At 40.0% G+C, this 18,872-nt stretch overlaps 2 protein-coding genes across 3 annotated transcripts in view; one reads left to right on the forward strand and one right to left on the reverse strand.

Moving 5' to 3' along the window:
- Nucleotides 1-1,536: 1,536 nt before the first annotated feature.
- LOC117935493 (protein NLRC3-like) lies at nucleotides 1,537-9,634 on the reverse strand. Of its 2 annotated transcripts, XM_034857794.1 has the most exons (12): nucleotides 9,420-9,634; nucleotides 9,206-9,308; nucleotides 9,005-9,121; nucleotides 8,762-8,875; nucleotides 7,795-7,873; nucleotides 6,983-7,205; nucleotides 4,929-6,714; nucleotides 4,672-4,842; nucleotides 4,247-4,420; nucleotides 4,097-4,143; nucleotides 2,961-3,562; nucleotides 1,537-1,549 (listed from the first exon to the last, which is right to left on the reverse strand). In XM_034857794.1, the coding sequence occupies exons 2-11, from the start codon at nucleotides 9,292-9,294 to the stop codon at nucleotides 2,982-2,984; spliced, it is 3,381 nt and encodes a 1,126-aa protein (XP_034713685.1). In that variant the 5' UTR covers nucleotides 9,295-9,308; nucleotides 9,420-9,634; the 3' UTR covers nucleotides 1,537-1,549; nucleotides 2,961-2,981. The 2 variants fall into 2 exon arrangements, with proteins under 2 accessions (XP_034713685.1, XP_034713614.1); XM_034857723.1 differs by lacking the exon at nucleotides 1,537-1,549 and having other exon boundaries at nucleotides 2,106-3,562.
- Nucleotides 9,635-14,410: 4,776 nt separating this feature from the next.
- Nucleotides 14,411-18,872, forward strand: part of atp6v0d1 (ATPase H+ transporting V0 subunit d1) — an 8,173-nt gene continuing 3,711 nt past the window's right edge. Inside the window, exons 1-5 of the mRNA XM_034866160.1 lie at nucleotides 14,411-14,671; nucleotides 16,104-16,275; nucleotides 16,658-16,836; nucleotides 17,838-17,917; nucleotides 18,433-18,510. Coding sequence (XP_034722051.1) covers nucleotides 14,545-14,671; nucleotides 16,104-16,275; nucleotides 16,658-16,836; nucleotides 17,838-17,917; nucleotides 18,433-18,510 — 636 coding nt within the window. The 5' untranslated portion in view covers nucleotides 14,411-14,544. The remainder of the gene's footprint in view (nucleotides 14,672-16,103; nucleotides 16,276-16,657; nucleotides 16,837-17,837; nucleotides 17,918-18,432; nucleotides 18,511-18,872) is intronic.

Here is an 18,872-nt window from a genome sequence, read left to right on the forward strand (position 1 = left end):
CACAAATTATTATTATTATTATTATTATTATTTTTGGACATGGTCGTGCATGTTTTACATTAAAATCATGTTATAGCCAAGAAACACATTAAACCTTAAGCCCAGATGTTACTGATTCCTTGTTTTTGTTTGATAAGTTTGAAAGTGCAGTCTCAGTTTTCTAGACAACTGCTTAGAAGAAGCCATGGTGCTGATTGTTGGGGGGGTCAGATGAGTCTGGACCATGGTGCTGTTTGTTGATGGGGGGGTGGGGGGGGGGGGGTTCAGATGAGTCTGGGCGTTTAAAACCTTAAGATTGACATCACCCGGTCTTTCCAGACGATGATTGAGAACAATCCATGACACTGTCAGGTCTCAGCTTTCCCAAGCTTTTGCAGACGCCATTTTTTTGTTTTCTGTTATTTTTGAAAGTGTAAATGATGGAAATAGAATCTAACTTTTTGTGACATATTATACGAATGTCTAATCTGTCATTTGATGCCTTTTGTAGATTTTTCCATCTCTTCTTGGCTTCTTTATGCACATTAATACACATTTTAACCTGGGGTGCCCAAATATTCGAGACCCACTGTAGGGATGTGTACACTTATGCCCCCTGTATTTTAAGGAAGAACATTTATTTATTTACAAAACATTATTCATTCACAAAGAAAATTGGTGTTCTTAAAAGGATTCTCCTTAATTCTTTTAATTAAGGCATTAAGATCAATTTCCAAAAGTTGTTTTTTAATCCTCTTTTTAATCAACTTTAGCCTGGGTGTGTGAACTTATTCAAGCCACTGTAGGTTCAGTGTTTGTTTTGTTTCTCCACACTTACATATGTAAGTATGTATTTAAAGCCCGTTGGGATGACACACTAGGATTTAAGGCTCTAGCTACATAAACATGAACTTGAATCAGCTGCAGTGATGAGCGTTTGGCTACAGTTGGCAGAAGGCTAATACTAGCAACATTTTCTCTTCATCTCTGAAACACTTTACCAATATTGACACTTGTGTTTATTGTGTTAGTTGTCAGACGCTTTTTAGACTCTCTTTGAGAAGTCTGTCTTCCTTGTTTTGGGTTGCTTTGCAATAAAGGGAGTTGTTGCCAAGGCTGGAATAGTAACGTTTCTGCGAAATTTTCATCCATTGAATCAGCCTTTCACCATCTCAAGGGACGAGCACACTCATCTGCATTTGTACAACAGCCAATAGATTAGATCATGTTAGATTCAACTTAATTGTCATTACACAGGTACAAGGCAACGAAATGCAGTTTGGGTCTAACCAGAAGTTCAATAGCAGTAAGTGCAGGATATACTATGGTTTCATAAGTGAAGGACAAGGATATGTACTGAATAATAATAGAAATTAATACTATTTTAAACCGAATTTTACAGATGGGTTTGTCCTATTAAAATAAAACATAGATGACTAGTATTGTGAGCAAGATTTACAGCTGGATATGGACTGAATGCAATATACAGGTGGATATTACTATAAGTAGAAATTTTACAGATATGTACAATGAACATAATATACTTATGGTTTACAAATAGGAACACCCTCTCTCTGAAAGGACTTGTGATTGGCCGAAGTCCCAAGCTAGATTTTGAATAGAGACTTGAATTACAAAATGGCTTTAATCAATCAATCGCTTCATTTACAATGGACAATATATTGTGCAGTAGTGAGACAAAAAAAGATAAAAACACAAAGTACATTCCATCAAGATACAGAACAGAAAATGAATATGAGTTAAACACATTTTAAAACTATAGAATGAGAAGATAAAAAATGTAAAACCTTGATTTGGGTCCTGGATACTGTTTGTGCCAATGTCCCATTTCCCTTACAGAGTTAAGTTAATAGAGTATGATTGTAGTTGAACAACTAATCAATCAATATCAAGAGATATAAGGCTTATATATTTAATCAGTCAGACGTTTTAGATGTTTCTGTGCAGATTTGTAGATACATATTGGACTTAAACTTAACAAAAAATAAATATGAAGTATGCTAATAGCTAAAATGTTAATGGCTAAATGTAGGCTATTTATGTAAAAACAGCTTGCATTTTAAGTTTTAAACACAACATCCTGCACTGATTCTGTTTTCCGTGTATCTCGCCTTTTTGAGTAATATCTTTGCTTAAGAGAGGTATATGTGTTAAGAGGTGTCCTGAGCTTTGTCATTGCTGCATTAGTAGTTCCCTGCAGACAGCTAGATTAACGTACCCACAGAAAGCTGCAAGCCAAGTAGCTTTTGCTGTACAGTCAGATTTCAGTACTTTTGACCGGCTCAGGTTTATTGGCTCATTCTGAAGGGCTGTTAAAGTTTTATGACCATAATTCTTAGAGTTAAAATTACAGCAAGGAAGCCAGCTTTTACTATTTAAATTTCCAAAATAAATGAGAAAAAAGTAATTTTCTGCGTTGCATTTGTTTTAAGTTTGAACTGTGGCCCCGAAATCGAGGTACGTGCTGGACTGCAGATTCTATTCAGTATCTATTTTAGGACAGCGAGCATTTTGGTTCCACAGCCATGAGCAGAGGAGGTTTTGCTTTGCAGTCTGATTTCTGTTGTTTTAAGTAGCTCAAACTGTTGGTCTCATCTGTGTTGAGAGTTGATATGATTCAGTCTTTAAGCTCCGTCTGTCCATCACTTGCTATAACAGTCATTATTTGTACTTCTTAATGTACTGTCTTAAAGCAACATGAAAGCACTTTTCTCCTTTGTTGCCCCTAAAGGTGGGAAGCGAAATTTTCCATTACCGCTGTCTCATTGGAACTACAGATCCGCTACCCTATCTGGCAGACTTTCATAGAGCGGTTGTAGCCGGTAGAGGGACAAAATGCAAATGCAGAAGTGCCGTTCACCCTGTTATGAGTTGATGAACCACTGAAACGTAACATTATTTTAAGGTTCAAAAGAATCTTTAGTGTTGCTTTAAGCGCCCCAGTTTAGGGACAGGAGGACGTTCTACACAGGAGGCCACATTCATTCTTCAAACTGTGACAGATAAACTGATGGTAAACATATCGAGTCAGTCCCTAACTCAAGCATTCGCCCAAACCCAAACGCAGGGTAGAGGGGTTTAGTGAATGTGGTCTGGAAGGTGTGGAGGTGGATCTGTTTGACCGAAGAGACAATGGAGGGGAGACAGTAGAAGGACACAGTTCCCGCAGCCCAGTCCAGATACACTGCTACTCTGTTGGAGTCAGAGGGAGGGAGTGTAGCTATGACTGTTTCTGTGTTGTTGTGCCAAGCAGTGTAACCCTCAGCGGTGCAAAGCAGACTCCAGGACTGATTGTTCAATCCAAAACAGCAGACATCACCATCTCCTCTCCTGTTCACATCTCTGTATGTGACTCCTACATGAACCATTCCTTTAAAGTGGACCTCCCAGTAACAGCGCCCATACAGACCCTCTCTACACAGGAGCTGTTTCCAGCTGTCAAATCTCTCCGGATGATCAGGATACGGCTGCATCTCCTTCACCACCATCACTTGTCTGTTGTCGTCAGACACTGAGAGGTTTCGGTGTGCTGTGTTTGGGTCCAGTGAAAGCTCACAGAAATCTGAAGAAGGAAATAAGATACAAAAATGCAGTGTTAAGTTGAATTACCCTTGCAACAACTACAGTACTGCAGCTTCCACCGTGATAAAAAATTACGTTGGATGGAAACATCACTCGCTACTGATTGGTAAAGGCAAAATGAAATAACGCACACACAGCAGAAACACAGTGTCAGGAAAGTGGGCAGCTCTATGTAGAGGTGTGAATGTAACCACAATGCATTGAGGACACCTTTAGATCTGCCGCATAAGGCCGCATTCATTTAGAAATGGGTACACAAATACGTATGTCGTGGGGCCCAATGAAGGGCCGCCTACACAACTGACGTCCTCTGTGTAAGCGTAGAGTTCTCAAGTCATGTACGCTGGCTATGTCCACAAGGTCTGACATTTTTGAAAAGGCCACAGACAAGCATCTTGGGTGCAATTGGAAAACGCGATGACTAATGCAATCACTGGAGAAAAACATGAAGTCTATATTATACTTTATTTTGTCCTTAGGGCAAATTTGACCCGTTTAGAAAAGTTAAACTTACACTTGAGTGGTGATGAGTTTAGTCGATTCTTTCCACAATGATCAGTCCTGTGAAAGAGGTAGAGAATTGTGAACGAGAAACACTAACACATGCCCACATATACAACTGGTGTAATGTACTGTATCTGTACAAGTATATATTCTGTTCTACTTGAGAGTTTCCAGTTTCCACTGTGGATCATCTAGTCCATCACGCAGCAGCTTCAATCCTGAGTCTCCTGGGTGGTTGAAGCTCATGTCCAGCTCTCTCAAGTGGGAGGGGTTGGACTTAAGAGCTGAAACCAAATCAGCACAGCCTTTCTCTGTGACCCGACAGCCTGACAGGCTGCAAACACAAACAAAAAGCTTAATTTTTGATTGACACCCTCATTAGTCAATCCTTTTAACGCAAGCTTCACTAACTGTTAACTCAAGGGGTTTTACAGGCTCAGCTCACTATATTGTTTCATGCTACATATTAATATCCTTAAGACCAAACAGAAAACGGACTCCCAAGGAGGTACTTTGCTAGTGAATAATGTAAATGATTATAAACAATTAATCTATATAAATATTAATCTGTCAAGAAATACTGACCACAGACTTTCCAGTTTACAGTGTGGACTTCTAAGTCCATATGAGAGCCCCTTCAGTCCTGTATCCCTCAGGTCATTGTTACTCAGGTCCAGCTCTCTCAGAGAGTTCTTGGAGGTGAGAACTGAGGCCAGAGCTGTATCGATTTTAGATGTGAGGTTACAGCCACTTAATCTAAAGAAGAAACAGTAGTTGTGTTTCCTTGTTTTCAACAACATAATTTTAACACATTTTATGCTTCCATGTATCTGTAAACTTACATAGCTGTTTTGGATGCTTTGACTACTGGCAGCAGCTTTAGAAAACCCTCCTCGGAAGCAGAGAATTTCCTCAGGTCAAACACGTCTAGATCTTTTTGTGATGACAGTAAGATGAAGACAAGCGCTGACCACTGAGAATGAGAGAGCTTGTTTCCAAAGGAACTTCCTGATCTCAGGTACTGTTGGATCTCCTTCTCTAGAGAATGGTCATTCAGCTCATTCAGACAGTGGAAAAGATTTATGCTCTTCTCTGGAGAAGGATTGTCCCCGATCTTCTTTTGGATGTATTGCACTAGCATCTCTTTGACCTCTTGTTTACGTGATGTTGTTTTCAGCAGGCCTCGTAGGAGAGTCCGATTGATCTCCAGTGAAAGGCCAAGGAGAAAACGGACAAACAAGTCTAGGTGTCCATTTGGACTCGCTATAGCCTTGTCCACTGCACTTTGGAAGAGGTGTTTAAAATTTGAGTGCCCTTTTATTTTTTTTCTCAGTTTATCAACACCAGTGTTGTTGAACGTCAGATAGACATAGAGTGCAGCCAGAAACTCTTGAACGCTCAGATGGACAAAGCAGAACACCTTCTCCTCGTTCAGCCCGTGCACATCTTTGTGAATCTCTGTGAAAAGTCCTGAGTAGACAGAGGCAGCTGTTATGTCAATGCCACACTCTTTCAGGTCCGCTTCATAGAAGGTCAGATTTCCTTTCTCCAGATGCTCAAAAGCCAGTTTTCCGAGAGTGAGAATGGTCTTCTTGGTCTCTGAGTTCCAGACTGGATCTGTTGCTGCACTTCTGTGATACTTTACATTCCCCTGTTTGGTCAGAACCAACAGGAAGTGGATGTACATCTCAGTCAAGGTCTTGGGCAGCTCTTCTCTCTCAGTAGTTTTCAACACATGGTCCAGAACTGTTGAAGTAATCCAGCAGAAGACTGGAATGCGGCACATGATGTGGAGGCTTCTTGATGCCTCGATGTGGGAGATGATTTTTTTGGCCTGTTCTTCATCGCTGTATCTCCTCCTGAAGTATTCCTCCTTCTGCGGGTCCCTGAACCCTCCCACCTCTGTCACCATGTCAACATACTCAGGAGGGATCTGACAGGCTGCTGCAGGTCGTGTGGTTATCCAGAGGCGAGCAGACGGAAGCAGTTTACCTCTAATGAGGTTGGTCAGCAGTACTTCGACTGACGTTGACTCTGTTACATCAGTCACGATCTCAGATGTGTGAAAGTCCAGAGGAAGTCGACACTCGTCCAGACCGTCGAAGATGAACACAACCTGGAAGTTTTCAAACCTGCAGATTCCTGCTTCTTTGGTTTCGGTAAAGATGTGATGAAGAAGTTCCACCAAGCTAAACTTTTTTGCTTTCAGCAAATTGAGCTCTCGGAAAGTGAATGGAAAGATGAACTGTATACTGTGGTTGGATTTGTCTTCAGCCCAGTCCAGGATGTACTTCTGCGTTAAGACTGTTTTCCCAATGCCAGCCACTCCCTTTGTTACTAGAGTTCTGACTGGTTTATCTCGTCCAAGTATCGGTTTAAATATATCCTCACTTCTGATTGTTGTTTCTGAACCAGATTGTTGTTTCGGGTTTTGGGATGGTGCTTCTATCTGTCTGAACTCAGGTTGTTCATTGGCTTCTCCACTCTCATCTTCTTTAATTTGGAGTTCCATGTAGATCCGATTCAGAAGTTTAGGGTTTCCTGCTCTGGCCATCCCCTCGAACAAACACTGAACCGTGTTCTTCATTTTAGACTTGAGTTTACGTTGGCAAATCGCAGCAAGAGTTTCTGATAAAGTAACAGATAACATCAGTCACAGGATGTAAATGCATATGTTTCTCAACTCTTTGGTTTTCCTTATAACAAATTACAGTACTTTGAAAAAAATATCCTTCATGAAACCCACATTATTCCAGAATCCAATCCCACAACTACAACCTCACATTTTGAAGAACTTGTTTAGACATCAGGCTAATGTTCAGATTCCGATTTCACAGATCTAATAGAACATTTTCATTTTTTCATGAGGGTTGTGTAATTCATAAAAACATCTTACTGCTTAGCAGGGAGTCAGCCAGCTGCTCCTGCTTCATGTTCCTCAGGAAGTTCAGTGTGAGCGTCATAAATGCATCTCTATTGCTGCTTCTCTGCTCTTCTTTTTCACCTTCCATGACTTCATCGTCTTCATTCAGCCGCTCTAAGCATTCTGAACTTTCTAGAACGTTCTTGTACTTCTTTAGCTCGTTCTTCACAAAAGTCACAATGTTTTCTTCAAGAACCTATAAGAATACAGTGTAGCATTTAAAAAATGGTCTTACAACCTCATATGCATCTGAAATCTGAATCATCTAAAACCTTAAACATGAGCTATTAAAACTTAAATCTTTAGCTTTTAACTTGGAACTTTCTTCTAAATAAAGTTGCACATATTTTTCTTAACAGAATCAAATTGAAATTCTGTATTCTCCTGTATGGCATGAAATGGATTTTGTAATCCAGTGACTAAAAAGGGTTATTGCAGGTAACACTGCCTCCTTGTGTCACATGTGCAACTACTGTACATAAGATGCTTGGATCTCAGCCAATGCGTGTACAATACCAAAGTGTGACCAAACAAGTTTGAATGTGTGGGACTTTCCAGACAATAGAACTGAAGAAGGCTTTGAGTGAGTGCCAAAACAGACACAGTTTGGTTGCCTTTGAATTTGTATTTAGAATTGTACAGTGTTGGTTGTAAAAGTGATTAAATCTGTATTTTAAACTGAAATCACAGAATTAATTTTCACTACTGAACATACAAGTTCAGAGGATTTTAATTGTATTCATTGTTTGCACCGTGTGATGTCAAAAACTTGTAGATTTCCATACCATGAAAATGGAGTCCAGGTTCTGCCGATGCTTCTGGACAGGTCGATTACTGAGAACCTCTGACCTCTTCCGGTGAGCTCTGCAGACCCAGCAAACATGAGGCTAATTAACACATGCACGAACACCTTAAACTCAACAACAGTGAGGCTTAAGCTTTCTAAAGAGCTCTGAGCTCAAGTACCTCTACATAGCCGTGAATGAAATGGTATCAAGAAATGGCTTACATTGTAGAGACCAGCTTTTGTCCCCACGTACGATGTGAATCACCATAATTTAATTCTATTTTTGTTGACAAAAATGGATAAACTTTTTTTTTAACATTAATATGCATTACCCCAGTCAGCCTATGGTCCCCCAGTTGCTAGAAATGGTGATTGGTGTAAACTGAGCCCTGGGTATCCTGCTCTGCCTTTGAGAAAATGAAAGCTCAGATGGGCTGATCTGGAACCTTGCTCCTTATGAGGTCATAAGGAGCAAGCTCTGAGGACTGGCTCTAGTGGCTCTTATTCTGCACCAAGGCTGAATTTTGGGAAAGAGACTTCAGATACAGTATTAGGGGACCACTAAGGTCTATGTAAAAGTATCCAAAGAGCACCATGTCATGGGACCTTGGAGTTTAGAAACCAAAATTAATATTAGAAAGAAATATTGTGGTTTGAATAAAACTCTGTCCCTCTTAATAAGTCCTCCTGGGACACAAACTTAACTTCTTAACTTCTCCTGTGACACAGACTCACTTCCCCGCTTGAGACCATATTTTATGAACCACCCATCCACCCTCACCTCCTCCCTATGCCAATCTGAGCATATGAATAACATTATTTGCATTATTTTTATAGCTATATTTATGAATGGTTCAAAGCACAGTTTTTGAAACAATGAGGCAGTTTTCAACTGTGCTCACCTTAAATCAGTTATTTTGCAGGTCAACTGCAACAACATCCTTACAATCTTTTTGAATTCTTACCTTGTCTCAACAATCGGCTCATTCTTAAACTCAATAGGTTCACTCATAGACCGGTCACTCTTGATGGACAAACAGTTGGGTCCAGGTGAGTCTGGTCTCTCCTGCTTGACTTGACTTCAAGACAACATAAACAGGAAACATTTAAATTCAACAATGTGAATGAATTCATCATGTGTTAAAAACTGACTCTAATTCAACAGTAAAAGTGACATAATAACAAAGTTGTATTTTTAAAATGCTCACATTTGATTATCAATAGGGTCTCCGCCCTGGAACTCGATAGGTTCCTGTATAGACCAGCCACTCATGGACACACAGCTGGGAACATCTTTGTCTGGAGGTCTCTTCTGCTTCACTGGGCTTCAACACAACATAAACACAGTTGATTGTAGAGCTCTGAGAGAGTGAACAGTCGTTGGCATTCTGTGAAAAGTTGAACTATACCTCTTATCTCTGGTCTGGCTGTCATGTTGCTCAGACAGAGTCACTTTAGAGGCAGAGACCGCGTCTTCTCTCTCCGCAGACACATCCATGTTGGAGGGGAGTCCTTTCACATAAACAAAAGAACGGCAAGGGCTCCATTTAACCTCACGGAATATGATCACTCCAACTAGTTTGTCACATTAAATCCAAGCCATTTGTGGGTAAAGATTCTTACCTGCGCACTTCTCATTCTCCGTCCTTTCCTGAGGGTTTGTGTCGTCTGATTTATTTCTGTCACATCCTCATGACTTTACTGTCAGCTCCACAGACCAGTCCAACCTGTTGTGAAACAAATCCGAGGCAGAACATAATTACAGCAAAAAGTGACTCTAGTGTCTCTATGTGGCGGTAAATAACTGTGCTGTTCATTACCATAACTGAACCTTTGAATGTATCTAAAAAGCCGTGAAAACCTCAAATCGATTGAATCCTTCATGAAGACACATTTTTTTAAATTGACAACTATTTTTGTCCGGCTTAGTTGGAAAAAAAGCAATGTACCATCTCAGTGAATATTAAACCACACCCAAAGCAAATGTAAATGGGCGGTTTATTGTCTTAACAACTACTACTCAAAGGGCTCTTACGTAGTACAGAAACCATTGACACGCATTCACACACTGTGGCTGAGGCTGATGTACAAGGTGCCGCCTGCTCATCAGATACACACTCAGATTCACACACATTTACACTCCAATAGCGCACCATTTGGGGACAACCCGGGGTCCAGTGTGAGCAGCAGAGTGAGTGTTAAACTCTAAATATTTAATAACTAATGGTGTTTATTCCCCCAAACTTTATGGGATTTATGCTTATTTAGTCATGAATATTTAATTATATATGGAAATATTTAAAAGCAAGTTTTAACCCTGGCCCAACCAAGTCTTAACCTCAAAATGTCTGAATGATTATCTGTGTAAATCCAGAAAACATAGTCCATAGTTTTTTTTTTCATACTTTTTTGTAGTGCTTTCATATTAGGTCACATGATATTATATGTTTTTTTTCCCAGTACACTTTTATTTTTTTTTCGGTTTTATATTATTTCATTACACAAAAAGAAAGAGAAAAAAACACAAACTGACAACGTACTGTAAAAAGTAGTCCATATTTGATGGGGTGGACAACATATAACACATATAAGACAAAACAATTCATTAGCACCACCATATCTCTGAAAAGACAAAACAAAAATGGCCTACTGTTAAATTAGACCACACTTGATCTGTGAACCTAATACATTTGAAACAGAGTGGAAAATCCCATAACTATGAATTGTTAAAATATCACTTAAAACTGAACTTGTCATTTCACCCATTTATTTTTTGGAACAATACTTTTAAGGATTATTTTATTTAAAAAAGAAAGAAGAAACAAAAAAGCAACTTAACCTGCATGACAAAAACACTGGTTCGAAAGGAATATAGCCCACAGTAAGAAAAATAAATAATTCCAGTTCTTTATTGTGCTTTGTACACATATCTTTTTCCAGCAAGACACGTACGCGTACACGTATGTGTACACACATTCCCCATGGGAAATTAAAGACTATCCACAGTATCTATCACCATTGTTCTTGCATTTAAGTACTGTAAATTCCCCTAAACAATCCCCGCTTGATTATGTGAGAACATAGAGGGTGTAATCTTTGGAACTATGCAGGTGACCTAATTAGCTGTCTTGGCATAGATTAACCTCAGAACAGGTTGGACTGGTCGGAGAAACTGGTAATTAAATTGCAAAAGACAGAAATAAACCAGACAACTCAATCCCTTAGAGCCAGACGGAGAATAAGAAGTGGTTTTCTGTTTCAATAATTTGCTAAAGTGCTTTTAACATTTCGATCTGGACGTGATTTGGGCAGGTAAGACTCTTTATCTACAAATGGATTGTTATTAATGTGACAAACTGGTTGGGGTGAACCTGTTCCCAGGGGCGGAAAGTAACAAAATTACAATTACCCACGTTACTGGAATTGAGTTGTCGTTTTTTCTGTATTTTTACTTTTAAATGTGTTTTTTAAAGGTGTACTAATTATTTTACTGACTCAAATGTAAGCTATACAAACAATGGTTATGGTTAAATCGCTGACAAGAACCACACATTGTTTACAAGACAATAGACAGATAGATGTAGCCTCTGGTGTTGCTATCACGGAAGGCTTGTATCGTGAGAATTCCTCATGGGGGAGACAGAAACTACGCATTACAGCTTTAAAATGCAAATACATTTCTTTTCACTTTTACTCAAGTTTGTATTGGTTGAAGAATTGTACTTTGCTACATTTTAAGTCCATAACTGAGTAAAAAAAGTCACTAAAAAACTGCTCCTACGTTGTTTTGCACCGTTGTTTTCGCAAAGTATCTGTCAAACAAACTAAAGTCAAAGGTCCAACATTGAGATTTATCAAATCCCAAAAGACAGGGATTTAATTAAATATATGTGTATATAAATGTATGTATTTAGTTATAAATAAGACATTAAATAGGTATACATATAAAAAGTATATTTCCCCCCCCCACTGTTAAAAAGTAAATAAGTAACTTTTACTCTGAGTAAATTCTATATGCAAGCTACTTCTTACTTTTACTTGTAGTTTCTAAACCAGTAATTTTACTTTTACTTATGTAAAAGTTCATCAAATTAATAGTACGTAAGTAGAATATTTTTGTACTCTTTCCATGTCCAACTCCGGTGGATTTCTGAGTTCTACGGTCCTCAGGTCTCTGCAGGGTAAATCCAGACAGCTAGCTAGACTATCTGTCTAATCTGAGCTTTCTCTTGCACGACTAAAACAACTTTTGAACGTACACACGTCCCACCCAAACAACTTCCTTCACAAGGCTATGTAGCTGAGGCACCATGGCTGGAGCTTAGCGCCACCCAAGACGATTGTGATTGGTTTAAAGAAATGCCAATAAACCAGAGCATGTTCCTCGCCCATCCTGGAATGCTGTGTGGACTAGCCTGACCTTTTGGCAATTGCGAGACTAATTGAGCACTTAGCATGCTTTGTGTTTTTGAAGGTGAAGCTCCAACATGAATGTTTGTGCAGAGAGAAAGGACTCTGCCTCTGAAGTGTCTCTGTCTAAGCAACATGACAGCCAGCCCAAAGATGAGAGGTAAGACAATCTTGTCTCCGATTGTTCATGACTGCTCACCCTGTCAGAGCTCTGATAGTAACTTCTACTGGTTGTGTTGCGTTGAAGTCCAGTGAACCAGGAGAGACCAGACTCATCTGTACCCAGCTGTGAGCATGGCGGGTCTATGAGTGAGTCCCTTCAGATCGAGGAGGATGGAGGCCATCCCGACAATCAAATGTAACTAAAAACTCAGCATATCACCATTACTCGTCTTGGTTATGTTTAGTGTTGGATCGTCCTCTGCATTCACCAATTATCACTCAAAGCAGAAGTTCGTGTTCACACATATAACTGTCCCAATGTTCATTTTAATTTCTTATTTCTGTTGAAGGCAAAGGAAGAAGAGACGCAGCTTCGTGTCCAAGAATATAAAGTCAAAGGAGGGCGTCTTATATTTCTGTGAAGGAGACCACATTGACCACCAAATGTAGTAAAGTAAAAAATAATTTTGTAACTGTGAAACATGCCTAACTATTATTTATTATGATACATTTTTAACAATCAATCGATCAATCAATCAGTTAGTTTGTCATGTGATATTGTAAATCATCTTTAGTATAGGAAAAGGTTTCCAAGACTCTACTCCCATGTTTGTTAACTGTGTGGAAAGTATCCTGTTCACACCAAACTCTCCACTGCGGTGATGTGTTCAGGGACACTTTCAGTTTTTACATGGATAGCTTGAGAGAAGTGCAAGGCCTTCAAAAGTTTATCTACATCATGGGCATTTGTCTCTTTGCTTACTTGTTTTATATCTGATATAGAAACATATCTTACACAATTTTACAAGTACATTGTTGGATGTGATGCAGAAACATGTCATATATAATAAATATTATTCTTGTTATAATTGCTTTTATTTATATAGAGTCCTTTATGATCCCAAGGACACTCTACAGAATCACTGTGGGTTAACTAAAGGAGGTCGAAGACTGCGGTAAACAGGTGGAGTTTCAGGATTTTTTTGGGATTTTCTGTATTTGGGATATCTGCAGGGAGGGTGTTCCAGAGGGATGGGGCTCTGTCTCCGAAGGTTCAGAGTCTGGGGTGGAGAACGGAGACCAGGCCAGCGTCTGGTGAACGCAGGTTTTGGTTTCAGATTTTCTTTCTTTAAAAGTACTTGTGACTTTGTCTGTAAAATTAGCTATATTAAATACACTTATTATTATTTCAGAAGCTTTGTTATCGTGTCTGAGCTTTAGTGTCTTTTCAGAGGGTTCTACGATAATTCCAGATCCATAAATCCACAACTGTACCGTTATTTGTTAGCCATCTTGACTCCCAGAATGCATTTGGCCGAGTGTGTGTCGACCAATCACAGGGTGTGTTCCAGATTATCTTCTTTTCCCTTTGTTTGTGGAGTAAAATATTCATTGTCAGTGTTTTTTCCTATTCAATCTCATGTTTCTGGATTGCTATTACAGCTGAGTTAATATGTAAGTTTGTAGCATTGCTGTGTGGAAGAATCTAAAAGGTCAAAGAAGGTCAGCTTTGTGACAATGTATTTTTCCAGCTAATCCAAGAGGCTTTTTAAAAGACAATATTTAGCTTAAGAAGTAAGAATTATCCTATGCATTGAGAAACACTTCTTCCACTTTGTTTATCCCAAACAATCCATATCATCACATCTAGAGATACCGTGCATGGGAAAAGTAACTAAAGCTGTCAGACTAATGTAATGGAGAAAAAAAAATAAAAATAAAACTTACATGGTACCTTGAATTTGTATACAGAGTCAATGTACTTCCACCACTGCCCAGTTCCCCACTGTATATAAAGTAGTCTACTCAAAATTAGCTCCAGCTTGTACGGTGAGGCTGCCTAATTATAGCCTAATCAATATCTATAATTATAATCCAATAATGTCTTAGGTTCACTGAAATGGGCCATTCTACAAAACTGGTTACTTTTACTTTACTACGTCTACTTTTAGTACCTTGCACACACACACACACACACACACACACACACACACACACACATACACACATACACACACACACGCATACATACACACACACACACACACGCACACACACACAGATGACAGGTCAGATGATGGTCACATGGTTCAGTCAGCTGATGCTAACGCTAACTACGAGACTCTGACGGTTCTCCACCAGCGGCGCAGAGAGACGGATCTGACGGCCAGACAGGATGCCTTTCTCCGAGCTATATTTTAACGTGGACAACGGCTACCTGGAAGGGCTAGTCCGAGGGTTTAAAGCTGGTATACTGTCCCAGGCGGATTACTTGAACCTTGTTCAGTGTGAGACCCTGGAAGGTGAGTTAAACCAGATGCTAGCTAACAGCTAATAGCTAGCCGCACTGGGCTAATTCAAGATAACGCAAGCTGTCAGACTCAAAGCTAGCTAGCGTTAGTTAGCTCGGTTTAACTATAGCTAATGTTGCTTGTACACTATTTGTATTATTGGCACTTAGTGGTAGTCTTCAAGCTTCACAAAGACAATTTGTCCGGATAAACTGTGATATCGTATTCGATATTTGTCATTTTAAGATGGCTATATACTCTAAATCTTAGCTAGCTAACATAATGCTAATCCAAGCTAAGGAAAAACAGCTGTCTATTGATCAATGATGGGCTTTTTTTAGGGGAAGTGAAATCACAGTAGGAAGAGATTTTACACTGTTGGCTACTTTAGACACTATAGCGTTGACAAAATGGCAGTTTTCATACCACCACTGACACTCCCGCAGTTTATTATGGTCATTAACGCTAGCTAGCTACACTGCGACCGTTTTTCTGTCACACATCAATATAACTGAGCTGATATTGCAGGAAACGCTCCTTGTTTACTTCCATAGCTGAGAGGAAATGCTCTAATGTCGTTGAACTGTTACTTACCAATCATTCTGAAGTAAAAGTAGCCATCGTGTTAAATTCGTGCTTTCTGCCTTAGTCAAATATATTAGCATCAAAATATAACAAAAAAGGCACGCGTTATGCACAATGGCCCATTTTAAAATCATATATTCGTGGTGGAGTATATTTGAATTACTTTGCACACTCCGTATGTCCCGCAAACATACTGCAGTGTGCTTTAAAGACTGGTCAGCAGCTATGATGTGTTCAAAATTTGCTGAAACATGCAAACATGGTGGTATGGTTCTGCGAGTAATGTTCTGAGACACAAGTACAGTGCTGCTCACTAAAAAGAGGAATAAAAAAAATCATCTTTTGGAAATGGATTACAATTCCTTATTTAAAATGTGAGGAAAAATCCAACCTTTAAGGACACCAATTTTATTATAATGAACAAATACTGTATTGTAAATAAATAAATGAATGTTCTTCCTTAAAATACAGAGGGCATGAGTATTGATACCCCTATGTTAAATTCCCATAGAAGCAGGCAGATATTTATTATTAAAGACCGGTTATTTCATGGATCAGGATATTATGCATCCTGATGAAGTTCCCTTGGTCTTTTGAAATTAAAATAACCTCACCACACATTACCTAGAGCTTGGCATGGTCTAATTTCAGTTAGCTTGATAGCTGGTTTGATTTGCATTGAGAGATGATTTTATGGAAAGTACCCCATGCCAATCTCTAAGTATGGTGAAGGGTATGTGATGATGTGGGGTTATTTTAATTCAAAAGGCCTAGGGAACTTTATCAGGATGGGTTTGTTCCACACTTATTACCACCAATCACAACAAGGCTTTCTAATGCGCTCGTGCCTCCTCTGCAGATCTGAAGCTCCACCTGCAGAGCACAGACTATGGCAGCTTCCTGGCGAACGAGGCGTCTCCTCTCACCGTGTCCGTTATCGACGACAAGCTGAAGGAGAAGATGGTGGTGGAGTTTCGCCACATGAGGAACCAGTCGTACGAGCCGCTGGCCAGCTTCATGGACTTCATCACGTAAGTACAGAAAGTACAGAAAGCTGTCCGGTTGAAATAACGCCTAACGTCTTGAGCTATAACCAGGGTGTGATTTGTGGGGGGGGAAAACGGTTTTTGATCATGCACAACAAAACAAAACATGCAAAAATGAAATTCCCCTTCCAATACCATGGATATAGTCCCACCCTAGACACTGTTGTAGGCCCAGTTTACTTTGCAACTTTATCAGCTGTCGGGTCCTTGGCCTACAAAAACATAGAAGCCCCTAGCCTCATACTATGTACTATTAATGTGCTAAAAATGCCAATCCGACATATATGATGATTTTTAACAATAAAAAGTCCAAAGTCTGCGCGCAGTGATTCTGCTACAACCTCCCCCACCCACCTTGTGTCCGCAGCTACAGCTATATGATTGATAACGTCATCCTGCTGATCACGGGCACCCTCCACCAGCGGGCCATCTCTGAGCTGGTGCCAAAGTGTCACCCGCTGGGCAGCTTCGAGCAGATGGAGGCGGTCAACATCGCTCAGACCCCTGCTGAGCTCTACAACGCCATACTGGTGGACACGCCCCTAGGTGCGTCCTTCCCATATAACCTCCCAATTACATAAATAAGGGTGTGGCAACTGAATCATATTAGGCTCCTTTGAGATGAGCCAGGTCTGCGCAGGATCCATCGCCGCCCGTTGCATGACCCGACGTCATGCACACGTGGGCAACGCTAACCTCACGAGATCAAGGAGGCCGCAGGTTTGAGATGCAAGCAGCGTAGTTGCTTTTCACCGACTGCAAGACCCAAGGTGGACCATAAGAATGCTGGTAACCGTCGGCCTCTCAGCTGATTTAACAGCTGATTGGTTCAGAATAAACTCAAAATGATGACGTTTTATATACACTTTTTATTGTTTTTGAATGTGAGAGATTTGAACTGCCATTTGTCTGATTAATAGGCTCATTCTGTACAGAACACATGTTGTGTGGCTGATGGGGATGTTTAGAAGTCAGAGAGGGACGCCTGGATAGATCCGTTGGTAGAGCGGGCCCCCATATATAGAGCAGCGGGCCCGGGTTTGGCTCCGACCTGCGGCCTTATGCTGCGTCATTCCACCCTCTCTCTCCCCTTTCATTTCTTCATCTGTCCTGTCAATGAAGGCCTAAAAATGCCCCCAAAAAATTAGTCAGAGAGACTAAATCCATCTAGATTATGAATCATCTACAGTTTATTAACATCAGCAACATATCACATGTAGAGAATGTTGGCATCTCAATAAGAAACCAACTGGAGACTTGTGTACAAGCTGATATATGGGTCTGAAAACATTTTATTAAATTGGAAGTGGACCACCGTGTTTCTGTCACTCTCTGTTCAGCCTGAAGGCTGCAGGAAACGGCTCAAAACTGTCTGACTTGAGAGCAGGTTTTTGTCACCCCCCCCCAGCTGACCCCACCTCCTCTCGCAGTTTATCTCGAACGCGCGTAGTGTCTCTTGCAGAACAGCAGATGGTGCCAAAGTGTACAAAGCCTCCACGATTTTCTTTCTGTTGGTTTGATTGAAACTCTTTCTCTTTTCTTTTCAGCTGCTTTCTTCCAGGACTGCATATCTGAACAGGATTTGGATGAGATGAACATTGAAATAATTCGTAACACACTTTACAAGGTAATGCATATTGTAGTTACGATCGTAGGGATTATAAAGATACTAATGTGAGTTTACAGACTAAAAGGTTATATGAACTAAAACAACAGCAATTGGTTAGTGAAAAGATCTAAAATAAGAATTAAATTAACAACACCTTAAGGATTGCGGATATTTTGAATATTTTAGCAGTCCAGGGCAGTGGTTAGAAAAACAAGCTTGTGTCTGGAGGTTGTTGGTTCTATTCCCTAGACTGGCTGCTCAGTAGCCAATCAGATGAGACTTTGGTTGTACTGAATGTGAATCAGGGCGTTCCTGGAAAAAATAAAAAGGAGCGTTACTCTCAGGGGAAATCTTAATGTAAATAAAGGTGAAAAAAGTGATGTACATTAAGATTAGTTTTTTATAAATTGATGCAAGGATGATGATTTTTTTTTAAATTAATAACTGGAATGATTTTGTTGTGTGATGTGTTCATTTATATATTTATTCAATGGTTACCTCAATTTACATTTTGACCCCACCCGCCCTCTTAGGCTTACCTGGAGGCTTTCTATAAGTTCTGCTCCAACCTCGGAGGAACCACGGCTGACACCATGTGTCCTATTCTGGAGGTGAGTCTCTGCTCTGTTCTACAGGGAGAAAACACACACACACACACACACACACTCACACACACACACACACACACACACACACACACACACACACACACACGGTCAGCTGGACTTAGGGCCCTGCATGCTGCCTGCGTGACATGGAAGGGTCCATTTTTATTTCAGCTCCTACGTTGTCTTTTTATAGCCAAAGGTTTTATTTTATTAAGGTTTATGTCTTCTTTCTCTCTATACTGTAGATACTATACTGTGTTTGCTGAAAACTGCTGCTGGAAATTTCAATTTTTTACAGTGTGTTCAGGGGACAGGCAGCTAGCAGATAGTGAGGAGATGTTTTTTACAGTGTGTTCAGGGGACAG

Source organism: Etheostoma cragini, chromosome 1, assembly GCF_013103735.1.
Source record: "Etheostoma cragini isolate CJK2018 chromosome 1, CSU_Ecrag_1.0, whole genome shotgun sequence".
Taxonomy (NCBI): Eukaryota; Metazoa; Chordata; class Actinopteri; order Perciformes; family Percidae; genus Etheostoma; species Etheostoma cragini.